We start from the raw sequence: 18,723 nt of genomic DNA, 5'->3' as shown, positions 1-18,723 counted from the left end.
AATAAATGCATGAGGCAAACACCCATTTTAGAGAATAATTTATTGCCAGTAGTAAAGCAGTTAAGCTAGTGGCAGTATTTAATAAAAATCATAAAACAAGACCATAGCATTGCTCACACACACAGACCCCTGAAAAAGTCACATGTCTGTGAATAATCTCGCACTATAAATATATTGGGTCCCATTTTCATGGTGGAAAAATAAAGATGTTCCAAGGTCACAATTTACAAACAACAAATAAACAAAAGAAAACACATTACAAGAATATGCATTGCAGACGACCATCGACTGATCCGTGCCGTGTAGCGCGATTCATACCCTTAATTTTTTTCTTTAAAATGTCTTCTTTGCTTGTCAATGAACATACAGTAAGGCGAATAATGACACACCATTTGAGTCGGCATACTACTTTTCCTGTCTTTTTTTTTTGGAAAATAAAAGGCAAAAAATATCTACAAAAACCTAGTAAAACCTTGAAATCAAAACTGTACATTAAAATTTACATTACAAATGAATGAGGATTTGTATAAAAATCAGTTTGCATGGTTTTATCTATTTGAATACAGATTTCACCTTCAAATGATGCTTTTTCTCTCAACAACAATACAGTTATGTAAATTGTACATCAGCATGGTCGTGTCAGACATCTTGTGCATGAGGATTGGTACTTTTTTAAAGTCTTTTTATGCTCTCTCTTCAATACTATGTTAAATAATAATAACATCCCGCAAGAATTACCAGAGAGTTTTGCAATAACCCGGCGAGAGAAAGACTGTGTGCGCAGGTGTTTGGCATTTGTGTTATGTGTAAGACTACGCTCGCTTCCGTTTGTGTACCGTTGCGTGATTACGGTAGTAATACACAGTCAGGGTTTCATTTAGGCACTTTTGTTATTTTGCTGCGGTGGATCCAGTGTCAGACTTCAGTATGCTGCTGTTGGTGTTGAGAGTCCAGTGGCGGTATCACCAGCCTCTGAAACTGAGTTCCCTCCTCCTCTCCGCCGCTCTCGAAGTCGCTCATCATCACCTCCGACTCCTCGCAGCATGCGGACATGTCCGAGCAGGACGCCGTTGACGTGTACAGCGAAAGAGATATGTTATCCGCGGCCGGGGGATTGAACTCGCGGCCGAAGCCTAGCGGGAAGCCTCCGCGCCGGTACCCTCCGGTGGTGGAGGATGTCATGGTGCTGGAAGGGTTGGTCTGTGGTTCTGCGTCTGAGGAATAATGGTGCTGGGGTAGGAACTGGGTGAGGCTGTAGAGTTGGGGTAAGGGTGGGCGATGGCGCACCGCAGACCCTCCGGGACTGGAGGGGGTGCTGTTGAGCGCCCGTGTGGCAGACTGCAACGTGTCGTAGCGTTCCCCGTACTCGGGCACGGGCGGAGGAGGGGGCAGGTCGTCGTGGGATGGAAAGTCATCGGGTGGAGGAGGGAAGTCGCTTTCGATGTCGTATCCGCCCGGATAATAGTCTGTGTCCAGCAAGGCAGGGTCAGTGTAAAGGGTGGGTGGGGACTCCCCTACCTCATACTGAGGGAACTCCTGGATTCCAGGAAGTTGAATGCTCGGCATCCAGTCAGATGTGTCCCAATGATAGCCTGTTGGATAAAAGATAAAGTCAATGATAGGCCAACATACGAATGAGAAACAAAAACTGCGGATTAGATTTAAGTAGTGCACTGAATCACAAAAGGGCGACCGGAGTCAATTCAGCTTCACTGAGGTTAATTTAAAAGATTAAATTCCTGTCCAAATAAAAACATTTATACTCTAAACGACAACTGAATTGACTTCAACCCCCTCGTAAATCACCACGCAGTTAATATCGGCTTAGGTTAGCAGTCATTTTATACCAACCGCATGCAACGTCAGTATCACACCAACACAATGCACATCACAGTTTAACAAAAAAATTATACTGGGGCGCACACAGATACACACATCACACATGTACATACCACAATAACTCAAAATAAATTTGTATAGATAAAAAACATTATTAGTGTTCTTCTAAAGATCCATTTGTCCACAAATGTAATTATGAATCTTTTTAAATGAAGGGGCTTGAGTGAATTTTTGTGGCGATTTAACTGGGAACACAAAGGCAAAAATCAATGAAACACTATTAGTCCCGTGACAAAAACAGCTGGTTTTAAAATGAGTTTTGAGTTCATATAAAGGGGAACTTTTTTGTCACAGAACTGTGGGCATGCAGAGTTTTGTTATATTAAAGGAGGGTCAAACAAACAAAATCAAAAGGCTTCCGGCAAACTGAGCAAAATAAAAACCATCACCTCTTGGGTTCTTGAGTTCATGAGCCGAGAATGACTCTTTAGACAAATGCGAACAGAAAGAGAGAGAGATGAGAAAATGTCAAATACAAGGAGATACTACAAGTGAAGACTGTAGTAGAAACAAAAGTGAAACACAGCGTACAGTATGGGAATTTGATCTTTATGCCATTTGCTTGCAAGCAAACACTGTCTATATATATATATATATATATATATATATATATATATATATATATATATATGCATGCAAGGCAGAGAGTAAGAAATGTTTCTGATTCGTAATTTAGTGATCAGATTTCAATTCGCCCTCCTAAATTAGCCAAGCAATGATATGCAATTGGAATAAAATAAGCGTCTGATTGGCTAACAAGGCATATCATTGAAATTTACATGGTGTGGCAAGTCAAAGAAAGTGTTGCTGGATAAGAAAATGGCATTCTTGAGACCTCATAATCACCCGTAAGAAGGACGCAGTAACACTAAGGAAGCAGTAAAAGTATACCTTCTTTCTCCACCGAGTCAACAACAGAGCTGACAAGGTGGATTACAGTCACTAGGGAGGCTTGTAGGAAGGGCAGATAAAAGAAATCTAACATTAATTTTTTAGAAGTGAACATGACAGGAACGAAACACTGGACGTCGAGATAGTGACAGAGAAAGGAAAAAACATAGAGACTATAGACACTTCATTCAGTGACAAGACCGATGGTTATTCTGATTGACTGCTGTTTCTAAACAGATAATTATGTTGGTTTTACACAATTTCAAGTGCTAGATTTGTTAGCTTTTGACTGAGATCCTGTTTATACCTGGTATTAAGATCCGCTCTGGTGATCCGATCACAATTGGTTACGTACTGCTTTTTAAAAAAAACCTTCCAATTTACGAAAGCGCTTCGAACATGCAAAAGCCTTCATTGAATACAGTACAGTGCAGCTTCATTGTAATAACTAAAAGTTCATGTTTAAAGGGATAGTTCACCCAAAAAATTTAAATTCTGTCATCATTTACACTGAAAAAAAAAACGACTATCTTAGTTAATATTTTTGTCTTGTTTTAAGCACAAATATATAAAAATTTTCAAGTCTAGATGCATATTCTTTATGTGCAAAATAACGTAAGAAATAAGTCTAATTTTAAGAAAAAAAATAAGTGAATTTGTGGATTAAACAAGCAATGTTTCTGCCAATGGGGTAAGCAAAACAATCTTGAGCTTTTTTCTTAAACGATTCAAGAAAAATTCAAGAAAAATTATCTTACACCATTGGCAGATTTTTTTTGCTTGTTTTATCCACAAATTCACAAATTTGATACATTTTGTCTAAAAACTACACTTATATTCTTAGGCTATTTTGCTCATCAAGAAAAAACATCTTGATTTAAGAATTTTATATATTTGTATTGAAAACAAGACAAAAATTACTAACTAAGAAAGTAATTTTTTGCAGTGTACTTACCTTTAAATTGTTATAAACCTGCATTGCAAAAAATCACTTTCCTTTTGTCTTGTTTTCAGTAGAAATATCTAAAGAAATCTTAAATTATGATGTTTTTTCTTGATGAGCAAAATAAACTAAGAAAACAAGTCTAGTTTTTAAACAAAAAATATACAATTTAAGTGAATTTGTGCTTAAAACAAGCACAAATATCTGCTAATGGTGTGAGAAAAAAATCTTAAAAATAGGTTAACTTTTTTTTAAACACTTAATTCACGAAAATTTTTCTCACCCCATTGGCATTTCACTTAAATTGTATATTTTTGGTTTAAAAATTAAACTTATTTTCTTAGGTCATTTTGCTCATTAAGAAAATACATCTTAATTTAAGAATTTGAATATATTTCTACTGAAAACAAGACAAAAATACTAGGTAAGAAAGTAATTTTTGCAGTGTGTATACATTTCTTTGTTACGCTGAACACAAGGGAAGACATTTCTAATGAAGCAGGAATCAAAAGCACCATTGACTTCCATAGTTGGAAAAATACTACTATGGATGTCATCGGTGCTTAATGTTACAAACATTGCTCAAAATATCTTGTATTTAGCAGAACAAAGAAATTAATACAGGTTAGAGATTGAGTAAATCATGACAGAATTTTCACTTTTTCTTTAAACTGCAAAAAAATGACTTTCTTATTTTTGTCTTGTTTTCAGTACAAATATCTAAATATTCTTAAATTAAGATGCATTTTTTTTGATGAACAAAATGACCTAAGAAAATAAGTAAAGTTTTCAGACAAAAATATACAATTTAAGTGCATTTGTGCTTAAAACAAGCGAAAAAAGTGAAATAAATTTAAATTTTTCTTAAACAATTCAAGAACAATTTTCTTAACCTTTTGGCAGATATTTTTGCTTGTTTTAAGCTCAAATTCACTTAAATTGTACTTTTTTGGTCTAAAAACTAGACTTATATTCTAAGGTCATATTGCTCATAAAGAAAATACATCTTAATTTAAGAATTTTTAGAGAACAAGAAAAAATAAATATTAGCTTTTTTTGTTATTCTCTTTATCAACATGCAGTTGAAATATCAAATGATTTTACAAGTATTACATCCAAGGCTCTTGAATTTATCTATTGACAAATCACTACCATATGTATGCTTTAATCCATATCTACATGATATTTAGTGCATTAAGGTTTTACTTTTTTAATCCGTACATTTAGCAAAATATTTCCTTGGTTTGAACCCGTAACAAGAAGCGATCTGTTTTACGTGGCCGCTTGAGACAGATCTTAATACTGGGTGTCAACACTGGGTGTGATTTGAGGGATGAGTGAATGGCAGGGGGATCTGGATTGGTTGGAACAGGCACACGTCTGGGTTAAGCTCTGGTGAAGGACTGTGGGAGTGACGCTGACGTACGTTATCTCATGACTACACACATGAACAGAGAAATGGAAGGAAGGATCGGGAGAATTCTCAAAGATAAAAGAGAACAAAGACTCTCTCTGAGGCCCCAAATCGAAAAAGATAGTCTCATGATAAAAAATAAAAGCAGCAGGGTTGACATTTTGGACAAAATATAGGTATAAAAACAAATATATTTTAATCCAGTGATTTTGTAAAACAGGTTTTCAGTTGGGGAGTGATTAAGTGAGGGTCAGAGGTTTGAAAAGGACAAATGAGGGTCAAAAATCAGGTTAGATGACTTAAGTCCTTTTCACACGACTCGTGTCAAGACTTTGAACAGGAGTGCAATAACCAATCAGATCGTGGACACATTTTTGGGTTTTAAGATTGACATCATTACACTGTATAAAGTGAAAGGTGGATTAACTTAAAAAAATACTTCAATTGTTAACACCTGAAAAATAAAAATTTTAATTGAACGTTAAAAGAAGCATTTAAGTGGGAAAAGCTTACTTTTTTTAGGTGTTACATATAGAAGTATTTCCAACTTTCACTTTTTACAGTGTACCCTGACCTTTGTTTAACTTCACCTTTGAACACAAATGTTACAGTCTATTAAAAAGCTACCACAAAGTTTCACAAAAGTGCTGATGCATAATTTTACGATTATTCCCTGAATGCCATAATGACCTCATTCAAACTGTCCTGTAATCAGTGATAGTGCTTCAAAAGGCAAGAAAATTTAATATAGTTTGAACTTTGTAACGACAGCATTGGATCGGGGGCAAAGCTGTAACTTGACTCTTCACTCCATAGAGTCTAATGCATTGGGAAATGTTGACACAAGTCATGTGAAAGGACCTTTAGACAGCTGTGACCAACAAAATGATGTGTGCTGGAGACCCAACATGTGTACTTTTCATACCCTGCTTTTACACTGAGCTGATGTCTTCAACCATCCATTGGCTTTAGCAAGAAAAACAAAGAAGGGAAGGGGAAAAGAAGAAAACAGATCCAAAAAAGTGAATTCAATACAGAGAAGAATATTACAGAAGTCATCGTCAGACGTTGCAAAGTAACTCTAAAGTATTTGCAACAAAAGATGAAAAAGATGCGGGGGCTTAAGAGAATAGACGAGCTTTCTTCTTTTTATGCATTGAGAATTTCACAAAGCCTTCGGCGATTGCTTCCTTCCGCCGTGGGTGAACGTTAACTTACGAGCAGGCCTCTTATTTAAAACCGTGCTCGGTGTCTGTGGTGAGATTTGATCCAAATGGGAGCTGAAGCCCCAGTGCAGCGATAAGAAAAAGAGAGAAACCACACAACACATGACCCAAAAACATCATTCTTTACACTCGGTTGCAGCAGTAAAAGAGAGAAAGACAGAGTTATTAGCAGATGTCGACCATATGATGGGGCTAAATTAAAAAGTTTATAAGGTCACACACTTTACTATAATCATCTGTAACCTTTAGTCAAACATTGGGGTTATCTCTGTTTTATACGTACCGTTATCGTCACAGGACTCGGACTGGAAGGAGCTAAGAGACTGGACTTCAGACATGCTGCCTCTGGTGTTGTAAGGGTGACATGCACTGTCCTCCACCGGTTTCTTAGTTAAACATGAGTCCAGGTCCACCACTTTAGCTGTGAAAGTAGAAAAGCATTGAAATATTTACTTTTACATTGACTATGCATGATACATTTTAATAGCAGATGTGGATCTGCACATACCGTCATAGTCATAATCCCAGCTGGGCTTCTGTATTGAATCGCTGTCAGAAACTGAGTTGGAGGGTGGTGGAGGGGGCAAGTTAGGTGCTACACTGCAAACAGCCACCGTCTTCCTATGTCCGTGGACCGAGTCAGGGTTGAACGTGCTAAATTCAGGGTGCTCCGGTATGGCAGATCCCTCAAAGGAGTTCCTGTCCAGGTTGTTGCGGGAATCGCTGGGAATGCTGGGAGTGTAGGAGATGGGTCGTACGGGGACCTGCGGCGGGACATCGGAGTAGATGTTCTTGTTGAGTTTGGCATCGAAGTACGGCCGATGGAGGAAGGCGTGCTGTGCCGCACCTATGCCCAGTTTATCGTCGTCATCCGATTTGGATTTCGAGCGCCGGCATACGCGTTTGCGAATTATGACGAAGAGGAGGACGAGAATGAAGATGCTGGCGACGAAGACGACGATTCCGATAACTTCTTCTAAACCGATGTTCCAAGAAGTGGAGACGAAATCGTTGCGGATTTCTGTGCGGAGTTCGCAATGCCTGCCGCTGTAGCCTGCCGAACAGTTACAGGTGAAGGAGCCGTACGTGTTCTGACAGTGACCGCCGTTGGAACAAGGATTCTTCAGGCACTCATCAACATCACTGAGGCACCTACACACACAAACACACAAGTTTATGCACTTATCAAGACAAAAAGCATGCCTCTCACGTTGCTTTAGGGTACATCGCATGGGCCGAAATACGTACCTATCACCTTGGAAACCTGGCTCACATTCGCACACAGGGCCGTCCAGGCTATCGATGCACTTGCCGCTGTTTTTGCACGGGTTATCTGTGCAGTACGGACCCAGCTGACACCTGGGATAAGAAAAAAGTATTTAAAACTATTTACTTCAGGCTAACTCACCAAGAAGAATTGTGATTGGATTGTTTATAATTGCGTAAACAGAATATCAATTCTGTCTTTGAATCTGATTACCGATCACATCACCTCATCCAGTTTTTGATTAAATTTATAATTAAATAGGAATTACTGAGAAAGCTGCATAGATATGTGTAGGATTTTCTTACGGTTGAATCAAACCAAGCATATAAATCCAGTTTAATTGACAAAAATATTGACAAGGCTTTACTTTATTTGGTTAGATATCTGGAGCATTCAAAATGTGATTAAATTGAGAAATATCTAATTTAATGAAATATTAAACTTTAAATATGACTAGACAAACAGGGAATAACACTTTTCAGCACAAGGGGCTAAATATAAAATTTACAATTTAATTAAGGAATTAGGAGCACTTAACAGTTTAAACAGATTTCAAAAGTGAAACTACGAAAACTAAAACTTTCAGACAAATCTGCTGTAATAATACCGTAATTAAGAACAAAGAATATGTCAGTGTATGCCGACATTTGCCCTAAAAGTATTTGGGGTCTTAAAGGGATACTCCACTTTTTTGAAAATATGCTAATTTTCTAGCTCCACTAGAGTTAAACATTTGATTTTTACTGTTTTGGAATCCATTCAGCCGGTCTCCGGGGCTATTTAAAACTTGACTCTTCTGTAGTTACATCCTGTACTAAGTTTAAGGAAAATTAAAAGTTGTGATTTTCTAGGCAGATATGGCTAGGAACTAGAGGTCTTCTCGGGTCCAAAGAAATGTACCCGACCCGAAATGACCCGAATCACTTCATACCCGAAACCGACGTGCATAAATAAATTTTTTTTAAAGAAAGACCAGACCCGACCCGAGACAAACCCGAGAAAATTAGACCCGAGTCTGAGCCGAACTAGTGAAATTTTTTTTTTACCCGACTGGAACCGAATGTAAACGGCACTGACGTGTGTGCATTCTGCAGACCCACGCGTAGCAGTCAGACAGAAAGAAACTCCGGTGGCCTTGCAACCAATTTGGCGAGCTGCTCCATTCGTTTTACTTTGTTATCTGACGACGACACCAACGTAACCGCTAAAATGTACATTTATAATTGACTGACATGTTTGTCTCAACGAAAATGAACCTTCCGACAACCACACAATGTCGCAAGCGCTCTTGGCAAACAGATGAGAGGTTTGAAAAGGACATTGACGCACACAGGCGAGAGAGTTCGGGTCTTCTCGGGTCCGTTCAGAAAAAACACATTCATTTTTAAATTACCCGAGACCCGATGCTGCTATTATTGTACCCGACCCGTGTCTGAGGCACATGTGAAACTTTTAGACCCAAACCCGATCGGGTCTCGGGTCGGACTTCGGGTTTTCGGATCTAAGTGGACCCGTGAAGACCTCTACTAGGAACTATACTCTCATTCTGGCGTAATAATCAAGGACTTTGCTGCCGTAACAAGGCTGCAGGAGGTGCAATGATATTACGCAGTGCCTGAAAATAGTCCCATGCTATTGAAAGTTACCAAGGGGACTACTTTTGGGCACTGCGTAATATCACTACACCTGCTGCACCCATGTTACGGCAGCAAAGTCTTTGATTATTACGCCAGAATGAGAGTATAGTTCCTAACCATATCTGCCTAGATAATCGCACCTTTTAATTTTCCTTAAACTTATAACACGATGTTACTACAGAAGAGTAAAGTTTTAAATAGGAAAATATCGAACTCTTTGGTTATTTTTGAGCGCGATGCTACTGGTCTAATCAGATTCAATGGATTATGCTAAGCTATGCAAAAAGTGGTACCGCCAGACCCGGCTGAATGGATTCCAAAGCGGTAAATATCAAATGTTTAACTCTAGGGAAGCTGGAAAATGAGCATATTTTCAAAAAAAGTGGAGTGTCCCGTTAACCTATGCTAAAAATGTATAAACATGATTGTTTTAGTAAAATGCATAATGGGATGCACTGAAATTCATACATTTGTTATTGTAGCATACAAGTCTAAATATCTATCATGGCTGTTGTAAATGTGTGTGCTCTCACCGTTGGCCAGAGTATTGTCCTCTGCACTGGCAGTAGAAGTCTCCTCCCCGTGGGACACATGTGCCTCCATAAAGGCAGGGATTAGATGCACAGGGACTGATACTGACTTCACAGTGTGTGCCCATAAATGCAGCAGTGCACTTACAGAAGTACCCTACAGCACAGAGTACAGAAGCACATTAGCCAATCCACCTCAATTTACCTGGGACGCAATTCCAAAAAAGCACCATACTAACCTCCATTAGGCAATGATGAACACGTGCCCCCATTGGTGCAGGGGTTACTGGAGCAGCCCTGGACCGGAAGAGACAAGCTGCATCCGGAAGCCGCGTCCACCAGCTCCTCCAGTGTGACTCCGGAGTGAACTCCTCGAACCCTAGACAGTGGCAGCTCCCTCCCGTTCAACACGATTCCCTCCAGACATCCCCGCAGCCCGCTCACCACCATCCTCCCCGAGCCGGATGTCGGCCGCGCATGGCCACCGAAGAAGATGCTGGAGTCCAGGTTGAGGGTGCGGAGAGTGCCGGGAGCAGTGCCCGATGCGGCGTGGACCTGATCCAGGACCAGTCTGGCGTAGTTGCCATCTACCTCGAGAGAGACCGTATGCCACTGCCCATCACTGACCTGGGTACTGTGGACGGATACCACGCCAGGCCCACTGCCACAGTCAAACTTGTACTGCAGACGGCCGTTGACAATCTGAAAGCAACACGTGTGGGGTCAGCATGAACGAGAACTAAATGTCAACCTGCAATTACATCTGGGGCCAAGTGCATTCAGTTAATTACAGATGCATTTTAGTCAACATCTAATCTCTCAAATTCATTTTAAGACCAATTAAGTTTAATTTTCCCAAAAGGTAGCAATACTTTTATGCAAATTAGGTGGTACGGGAAAGAAAGAGCTCCACAGTGTTTCTCACACCTGGGTGATTCTCGCAAAATTAGAGGTGTCATGAAACATTTTGATAAAAAAGTAAATGCAAAGTAAGAATATCAAAATAAGAAGCATACAGTTTCATCTATTCATGTACTATTTTGTCACATGATTTTGTTGTTTTTTCCACATTTAAGGGGAAAAATGTCATTACCGCAACGTGTCCATGACTGAATTTGGGTTCTTTGACATAGAAATATTTATAATTAAAAAATCTAAAAAATAAAAAGCTTCGGTGCATGTTATAATATAAAAATTTACAGTAAAGAAACGTGGTATTTGGTGATCATTGGTAAATGTAGAGACAATAATAAGGAATATAAATGTGTCCAAAAGACCAATTTTCTCATCCTCCGCAACAATTTTTCATCAATCATTGTTTAAGCCTCAAAAAAAAAAAAAAAATTGTTGGAAGGGACATAATTGACTGTGACACTCAAGATGGCTACCAGGTAAGCAGTTCTTTTTTTCTCTCCAAATAAAAGTTTAAATTTTAGTTCTCATTACCGAAACATGAGTTTGTAAATGCATATATTTAATGTAATATCATGTTGCGGTAATGATAATTTTTGATAATGATAATCTAAAAAATTTAAATAATTCTATAGGAAATATTTTTATAAATCATCTAAAAATAATGGTTATAGTAAGTTCAGACCTTAATCTTATATGTGCAAAAGAAAAAATTGGTTTTAAGGGCTTTTAAAAAAATCTGATTCTGGACACCTTCTAAATCTTGATTTCGTGAGAATCACCCACCTACTTCTATATGGGATTAGAGTTCAGACTCACCTCCAGTATGCTATAGTCTGTGCCTTTGGCGTACATGACAGTAGCATGCGTGGAGAACGTTCTCAATCTGAGGGACAGTTTCATTTCTTCCTTGTTCTCGTTTTCCATCAGCCGGTACCGCGCATATCCGTTTCCACTGAACGTTAAGGACTGACGTTCTAAAACAGAAAGAGAATCAAACTCATGGGACATCATCATAGTTTCCACATTCAACTGTTTATTTACAAAGCATGTTGATATTGGAATAACGCATACTTGTGGCATTATTTATTGTGGGAGTGGCTAAAAGCAGCAAATATGCCAATGAAGCAACTATGCCATCACAATTCTATAGAGGGTTCTGGGTGGTTTTATTTGGTCTACACCCGAATTACTAACATATTCAGGATTTTTCCCTTCACCCATTTCATCATTTGATGAAAGTCTTACACTCAGTAGTACGGGCGGCACTGCAGGGCCCAAGCAAATATATCTTATACAAACAGCACTTTATCTGAATCTTTAATGAAGACTCTTTTTGTCTATACCTGAGCATTCTTGCTTTCCTTCTGGGCAGATGCAGGTAAATTTGGTGTGTGCGGGATCTTCTACGCACTCCATGCCCTGAGGACAAGGGCTTCCTTCGCACAGCTTTTTCAAGACAGGACACTGAGCTCCTATAAACACACACAAAGGGTTAACCCTTCCCTGGACCGGTAGTGAAACACATTTATAAAAATTTTATATATGCACACATCTGTGTTTGATAAAGTCCCTTACCTTCACAAAGACACTTGGCTGTGCGTACGTAACGTGGCGATACAAAACTAATCCTCGCCGTGCTGTAGGCAGACACCGCTCCCGTCTCCAAAGAAACCGTCTCATTGCAGTAACTAAGTGGACAGTCTAAACCGGCACAGAGTTTCTTCACAACACGCACAATACGGACTCCGGTCATTTCTTCGATTACCCCGACCGATTCGTTCAGTTTCCTGTACACCACTTCTTGTGGCTGGAATGGACCTCCTGACTTCTCCAGTGTTAAAAGTACTTCCAAGTCACCAGAGGCATCAGCAGCAGGTTGTAAGCTGACCAAATGAACATCCCCACGTCTCACTCCGGCAATATTTCTCAAAGCCCGCAAAAAGTTGCGCCAGTAATCGCCGATAAACTCCTCGGGTGCGATTGCGGCAAAACGTACGGCGATGGAGTTATTGAGCGCTTGGGCCGTTGCCTGCCGTACGTGAATGTTGACTCGAGCAGCTGCGGTAAAGCGACCGTCTGTTACCGTGATGTCAAGGGCGTATTGACCTGCGTCCAGATTCCCGCGGGCCACAAGTTTTCCATCGGCAGGGGAGACGGAGAAGAGGCCGGAGTTTGGGGAGGAGGAGCTATCGAGGCTGTAGGTTAAAGTGTCATACACGTCCTGATCTGTGGCGTGGATTTTACCCAGAACCCCACCTGAGTATTCGTCTGTTGCTGTGGTGATAAAGATGTCCAGAGGAAGAATGGCTGGTGGGTAGACGCTCTCTTCGATCAAACGGATGCTCACGAAGACTGTGGAGACTAATGGCGGTCGACCACTGTCGCTGACCTGATGCAAAAGAGTCAAACAAACAAAGATTAAGGATTCAAGGTATTTCTAACTTTGATTTATGATTTTCTGAATTTGACTCAAATCCCTTGCCTGTCACAATCAGCAGAGGGAGCACTCGAGCTTTGATTTTTCTCTCGGGCAAAACAGGCAACAGCTCACAGAAATTAGTGAGTCATGGCACATTTCACAGTTCACACACAAAGCACACTGCAGTACATTTTCTAATCCCACGTATCAAAATAAACACCAATAAGACAAACCGCAACATAATGAAGAAATGCAAATCATGCGAATAACCCATGGTGGCACTTGCGCAGGCGTTGCAAGTTTTGGTACGCGCCATATCCGGTGCCCAACAGACATCCCCATTAATATCACGCTACTGCTTCAGACTTACAAAATATTATCTAATATAAATTTTTTCTGTATATATTTTTGTATGCTCACTAAGGCAGCCTAGTTGTTTTACTTTTTTCCATTGATTTTGTCTTTTATATGTCTTTATGTTTTGTTTGTGTGTGTATGTGTGTTGCTCATAAAACCTTAAAACTCTAAATAAAATATTACAATAATATCACAAAAGGTTCCCAAAATGGAAGTGAACAGCAACGCGACGGCTGTAATAATTTATAACAGTAGTTCTGCTCTGCCTGCAGCTGTTCACGTCTGCTCTTTCATCATTCTCTACTGGTCGTGCCTGACCTGTGTGGGGAATACTGAACGAGCACCGCTTCACCTCAACTATTCCTCATCCATCCTTTTAGACTTCCACTGAAAACTGAACACGGGCCCATCGGCTATGAAGAGAATCGGAGAACCGGAGAGATTGAGGTCTCACCTGAGCTTGCAGGATATAGAGCTCTTGCACCTGGCGGCTAAGCGTTGCTGCGGAGACCAGCGCGCCCTGAGGAGTGATTTCGAAGGCGGCGCCTTCATTTCCACTGATGATGGAGAACGTGAAAGGAGGTCCGTTGTGCGAGGCGTCGCGGTCAGATACCGTCAGCTGGAGAACGCTGGTACCCACTGGCTGGTTCTCCTACACAGTACACATATAGAAAGTGTTTAGTACATTAGAATTCAAAATCAACTTCATAGTATCAACTTTTTGGTTTGATTTATGTTGCAGCAAACTCTATTTCTGTTGAAAAAGGACAATGAAAACTTTGAACATTAAAATTTTATCATTTCAGAATGAAACAGAATATTCAGTATTATTTTTTTTGCCTTTTTATGTTTAGCTTTGGTGCTTTGAGTCACATTAACCTCTAGAAAGGGTTTTAGTATGCTGAGAGTTTCTAAAGCATGCAAAATCACAGCATGTTGTCAGCGTGTATCAACCTTTTCTGAGAAGTCGTGACTTTTGAAGTTTCTTTTAAAGCACCGCTACAGCTAAAATCCACCAGCGTCAATTTGAAGTAAATTACTGCCGCACTTCAAATGTTTATGTGCTTTGTACAGCTGTTTTTGAAAGCAAGAAAGTATCTTTCAAATTGAAAAGGGCATGTGATCGGTTTATGGTGGACATGACCTAACAATGTAACATAGTTTTTAGGTCCACACATACACAAGCAGTTGATAATGACTTTAAAATGAGCATAAAAAACATATATTTATATATGTATATATATGACAAATAAAATACCATGGGGTGGTTTCCTGGACAGAAATTAGTTTAAGCCAGGACTAGACCTTAGTTTAATTAGAAAATATAACTAGTTTTAACAGACATGCCTTACTAAAAACATTACTGGCGTGCATTTTGAGGCAAAACAAAGCGCACTGATGTATTTTAAAGCTTAACTGGCACTGTCCCGTGAGCGGGACACCTGACTTTACTTCAATATTTTGCATGTACATTTTTATCTACAAACTGTGTATCATTGGAAAACTCTAGGAATGTAGTTTTCATATTTTAAAACCTTTTTGCATTAATAATAATGCAGTGACAGTAATTTAGTAATTTGTGACAAGAGTATGCAGCAAACCGTTGACACCTAGTGGCGGTTGGTGGTAAAACCACTAAAACTGTGAGACAAATCTCATTTTTTGTAATTTTAACTTGAAATTTGGATCACAACTACTTGAGACTTGTGGCTTCATGTTTACATTATTACTGTTGTGAAACATTTACATTTTTATAATTTTATTTATAAAATATTTTATTTTATTACATTATTTTTATTTATTAAAATGCATTTAAACTGCTATAATTTTTTTTGTTTAATATTTTAACCTACAGTTTTCATTTTATACACTTCTGTGAAAAACCTTAAATTGTCTTCTTTAAAACAAGACCAAAAATGTTTCACCCCCCCCCCCCCATTAAAATGGATTTGTGCCAGTTAACAGTTTGAGATATGTTAGTGCAAGTTGTTTTCAGTTTGGACAGCTCTTACATTTATTTTAGTCTAAGACTAGTCAAATCCCTGTCCGGGAAACCGCCCCTATACAAATCAAGAATCTGTTTGGAGAAGAAAAATAACCCAGTTCACAATTTAAGTCCGCTTTTGACTAGTTTTTGGTGAAATCATATTCTCTTGAGGATTCAGACCTGTATAATGATGCTATAGTTGGCCTGAGAGAAGACAGGTGGGTTATCGTTTATGTCCGAAACGTCAATGTTGACCGTCGCGCTGCTGGATCGAGCCGGGCTTCCGTTGTCAGAGGCCAACACAGTTAATGTGTAACCTGAAGTCTAAAAAACACAAAAACGAAATGTTGAATAAGACTAAAATTAGTTTTCAGAAAAGACAGACTGTGCAGCTGGTGCTGATCAATTGAGTGTATTGTACCTTCTCTCTGTCGAGCTGCCGGGCCACTTTGACCTCTCCTTTGATCGGGTCGATGGTGAATGGGCTGCCTTGATTGCCATCAATGATGGAGAAGCGCACCTGATTACTGGAAGGACCATCTGCATCATCAGCCATGACCTTCACACACACAAACACACACGCACCTAGTTAAAATAGCAATTGGTACGGACGAGGTATGCAACACCATCTCCTTTTGTCTTTTTTTTGAGTCGGTAACCATTGGCTGAGACCCTCAAGGGAAATCAGAAGGCACGCAAGCGAAACAGAGCTGGGTATCAAAGCCTCGGTATCACACTGACAATTTATATTCAGCATGATAAGACATGAACATCTCTAATAAATGACCAAAGAGAAGAGAGAGTGGATCTCTGGATTAGAGAGTGGCGTTAGTCACATGTGGCTAGACATTGGGCTACGTTTGTGTGTGCGTGATAAGAAAGCCTTGTGTTCGAAGCTTTAGGTGCTAGTGTTCATTTAAAAGGTGATTTAACACAAACACCTAAATTCAGAAAATCTGATGAAAAACACGAAAACTCACAGTGAGTACGGTTTTTCCCAGTTCTGCGTCTTCGCTGATCACGGCCGAGTAGATGTTTTGGTTGAAGACGGGACTGTTGTCATTCACGTCGGTCAGGTTGATGTTTACCGTGGCCATGTCGCTGAGCGATGGCGTGCCTCCGTCTGTAGCCTCCAGTGTTAGATAAAACTCATGAGCTGTTTCATAGTCCAAAGGTTCGATCACGAAGACACCACCTGCAGAGGGGAAAATTTATAATATTCAATATTAGCTTAATAACAATAAAATGTAAATGATAGTAGCCTACTGTAACAAATGACTTAAAAGTGCTGTCACACATGATGTTGACTTTCATTCACTTCTACTCGTATGCATGCAAATGTGGGAGCACGGGTATGCAAACATGTTTTATAATTTGATTTGGCCCAAAACACAGTCTAGACAGATGTCTGCTTACCTGTATGAGGATCGACGCGAAACGCTCCCCTCTCATTTCCGCTAATGATGGCGTATGTTATCTCTGCACCTGCTTCTGCGTCTCGGCTGGCAGCGTGTACCCGCAGCACCTGAGTGCCAACGGACACATCCTCAGCGACCGTGGCCGTGTACTCACGACGCTCAAAGACAGGAGGGTTGTCGTTGATGTCCAAGATGGAAATGCTGATGGTAGTAACAGAGGAGAGATGCCGCGGTGATCCACGGTCGGTGGCTTTGGCTCGGAGGGTGTAAAGCGGCTGAAGCTCGCGGTCCAGTGGGTGACTTATTCGCAGGACGCCAGTCTCTTCCTCGATAGAGAAAACGCCATGGGCCGAGTCCAGCAGGGAGTAGAAGATCTCTGCATTAGAATCTAAAAAAATATATAAATAAAGAGTTAACATCATTTTTTGTGGTGATTAACATTATGCTATGTTAATTGGGCTTATCTTGTATTAAAGTGAACCTATTTCATTGCTAAAAAACGTTATTTTGTGTATTTGGTTTAATACAATGTGTCCACATGGTTTATGGTTAAAAACACATTATTTTCCAGATACCATACATTTCCCTCTCTTTCTGAAACGCACTGATTTTGTACAAAACTCATCGATTTGAAAAGTGCCGTGTTCCTGATTGGCCAGCTAATTTGTACGTTGTGATTGGCCGGAATACCTCTGATGTCAGCCAGAAATATGACGCTCCTGACCATGTTTGAAATATTCACTCACAATGCAATGCTAACAGGAGTTAACTTAGGGGCTGTTTCCGAAGCGGGAGAAATTATAATAAAATCGGTCTTCTCTACGTCACCAATCCCAGGAAGTAAACTGTTGCCTACAATCCGTGTTTTTGTTGTAGTCCAAGAAAAGAGATTTACGTTGGATAACTTGTGTCATCATTTACATTGCAGGGTTTCCCGCAGAAAATGTGTTAGTTAAGGTGGTAGGGTTGTGCCGGTGGGCGGGCCGGGGGCGTTGCAATCAAAGGGGCGGGGCGTACGCGTCATGATGAAAATATTTTTATTTAAAACACCCAAATTAAACTCAATTTTGAAGAAACTATGTTAGAAAATGAACACATACTAGATTATTAATTGATTAAATGTTTTATCAACAGGCTAGTTATCCTCCAGACAGTGACGGACCATGTCTTTCTCTCATTTGGGCCATGTGGCGCGTGCCCGCTCGCGGTGTGAAGTGCGTCCACGCTATTCTCCAAGATGCACTTGACAGCCTTTTTAGCAGCGATTTTTTTTTTGGACGACCTAGTTAAGGTGGTAGGGTATCCCAACTTAGGTGGGCCGCCCAAACTAAAAAGTGCTGCGGGAAACCCTGCATTGGGGTTTGTACCTTTTGCATATCGTAAACATGTACTAACACACACTTACACATCAAAGGAAATGTAAAATTGTGAATCTGAAAAAAGGGGTGCTCTTTAAACTCATACTAATTTATTTACATTAATGCATTTGGGAGAGGTTTTATCCAAAGTGACTTATGGCTGAAGTATGGTCCATTTTTTATACGTATCCCAGGGTATGCGTAGTGCCCAACTCAATGTTCACCATGAGAACAGTGCATGCAAACTGTATACGCACCACCGGATATTTTTAAAACCCAGCGTACATTGTAAACGTAGGTCGCGCATGTGCCTACAGGGGAATGTAGTAGGTAGCCCAGGAAATGCATTGCGTTTTGTCGCAATGCGCATGTGTTGAACATCTGTGTACACATACAAGTCAAATTACAATTTTTGCACTGTGCGTTCAACTGTGGGCAAACGTTTGCATACACATAAAAAAT

At 39.9% G+C, this 18,723-nt stretch overlaps 1 protein-coding gene across 10 annotated transcripts in view; it reads right to left on the bottom strand.

The window, feature by feature from the left end:
• Positions 1-21: 21 nt before the first annotated feature.
• The window catches only part of fat1a (FAT atypical cadherin 1a), a 90,899-nt gene continuing 72,197 nt past the window's right edge, over positions 22-18,723 (bottom strand). For 3 of the 10 annotated variants that reach the window (XM_065254520.2, XM_065254519.1, XM_065254522.1), the window contains 15 exons: positions 16,902-17,291; positions 16,466-16,680; positions 15,907-16,044; positions 15,666-15,809; positions 13,953-14,150; positions 12,298-13,111; positions 12,066-12,194; positions 11,539-11,696; positions 10,047-10,509; positions 9,811-9,964; positions 7,622-7,732; positions 6,882-7,525; positions 6,657-6,794; positions 2,289-2,324; positions 22-1,592 (listed from right to left, as the gene is read on the bottom strand). In XM_065254520.2, coding sequence (XP_065110592.1) covers positions 916-1,592; positions 2,289-2,324; positions 6,657-6,794; positions 6,882-7,525; positions 7,622-7,732; positions 9,811-9,964; positions 10,047-10,509; positions 11,539-11,696; positions 12,066-12,194; positions 12,298-13,111; positions 13,953-14,150; positions 15,666-15,809; positions 15,907-16,044; positions 16,466-16,680; positions 16,902-17,291 — 4,409 coding nt within the window. In that variant the 3' untranslated portion in view covers positions 22-915. Of the gene's footprint in view, positions 1,593-2,288; positions 2,325-2,790; positions 2,851-6,072; positions 6,114-6,365; positions 6,428-6,656; positions 6,795-6,881; positions 7,526-7,621; positions 7,733-9,810; positions 9,965-10,046; positions 10,510-11,538; positions 11,697-12,065; positions 12,195-12,297; positions 13,112-13,952; positions 14,151-15,665; positions 15,810-15,906; positions 16,045-16,465; positions 16,681-16,901; positions 17,292-18,723 lie in introns of those variants that run through there. The other 7 variants (XM_065254521.1, XM_065254523.1, XR_010527713.1 and 4 more) reach the window with 6 other exon arrangements.

This window comes from Paramisgurnus dabryanus, chromosome 4 (genome assembly GCF_030506205.2).
Source record: "Paramisgurnus dabryanus chromosome 4, PD_genome_1.1, whole genome shotgun sequence".
In the NCBI taxonomy this organism is placed as follows: domain Eukaryota; kingdom Metazoa; phylum Chordata; class Actinopteri; order Cypriniformes; family Cobitidae; genus Paramisgurnus; species Paramisgurnus dabryanus.
The sequence above is the reverse complement of the archived record's forward strand: the minus strand, read 5'-3'. Positions and strand labels throughout refer to the sequence as shown.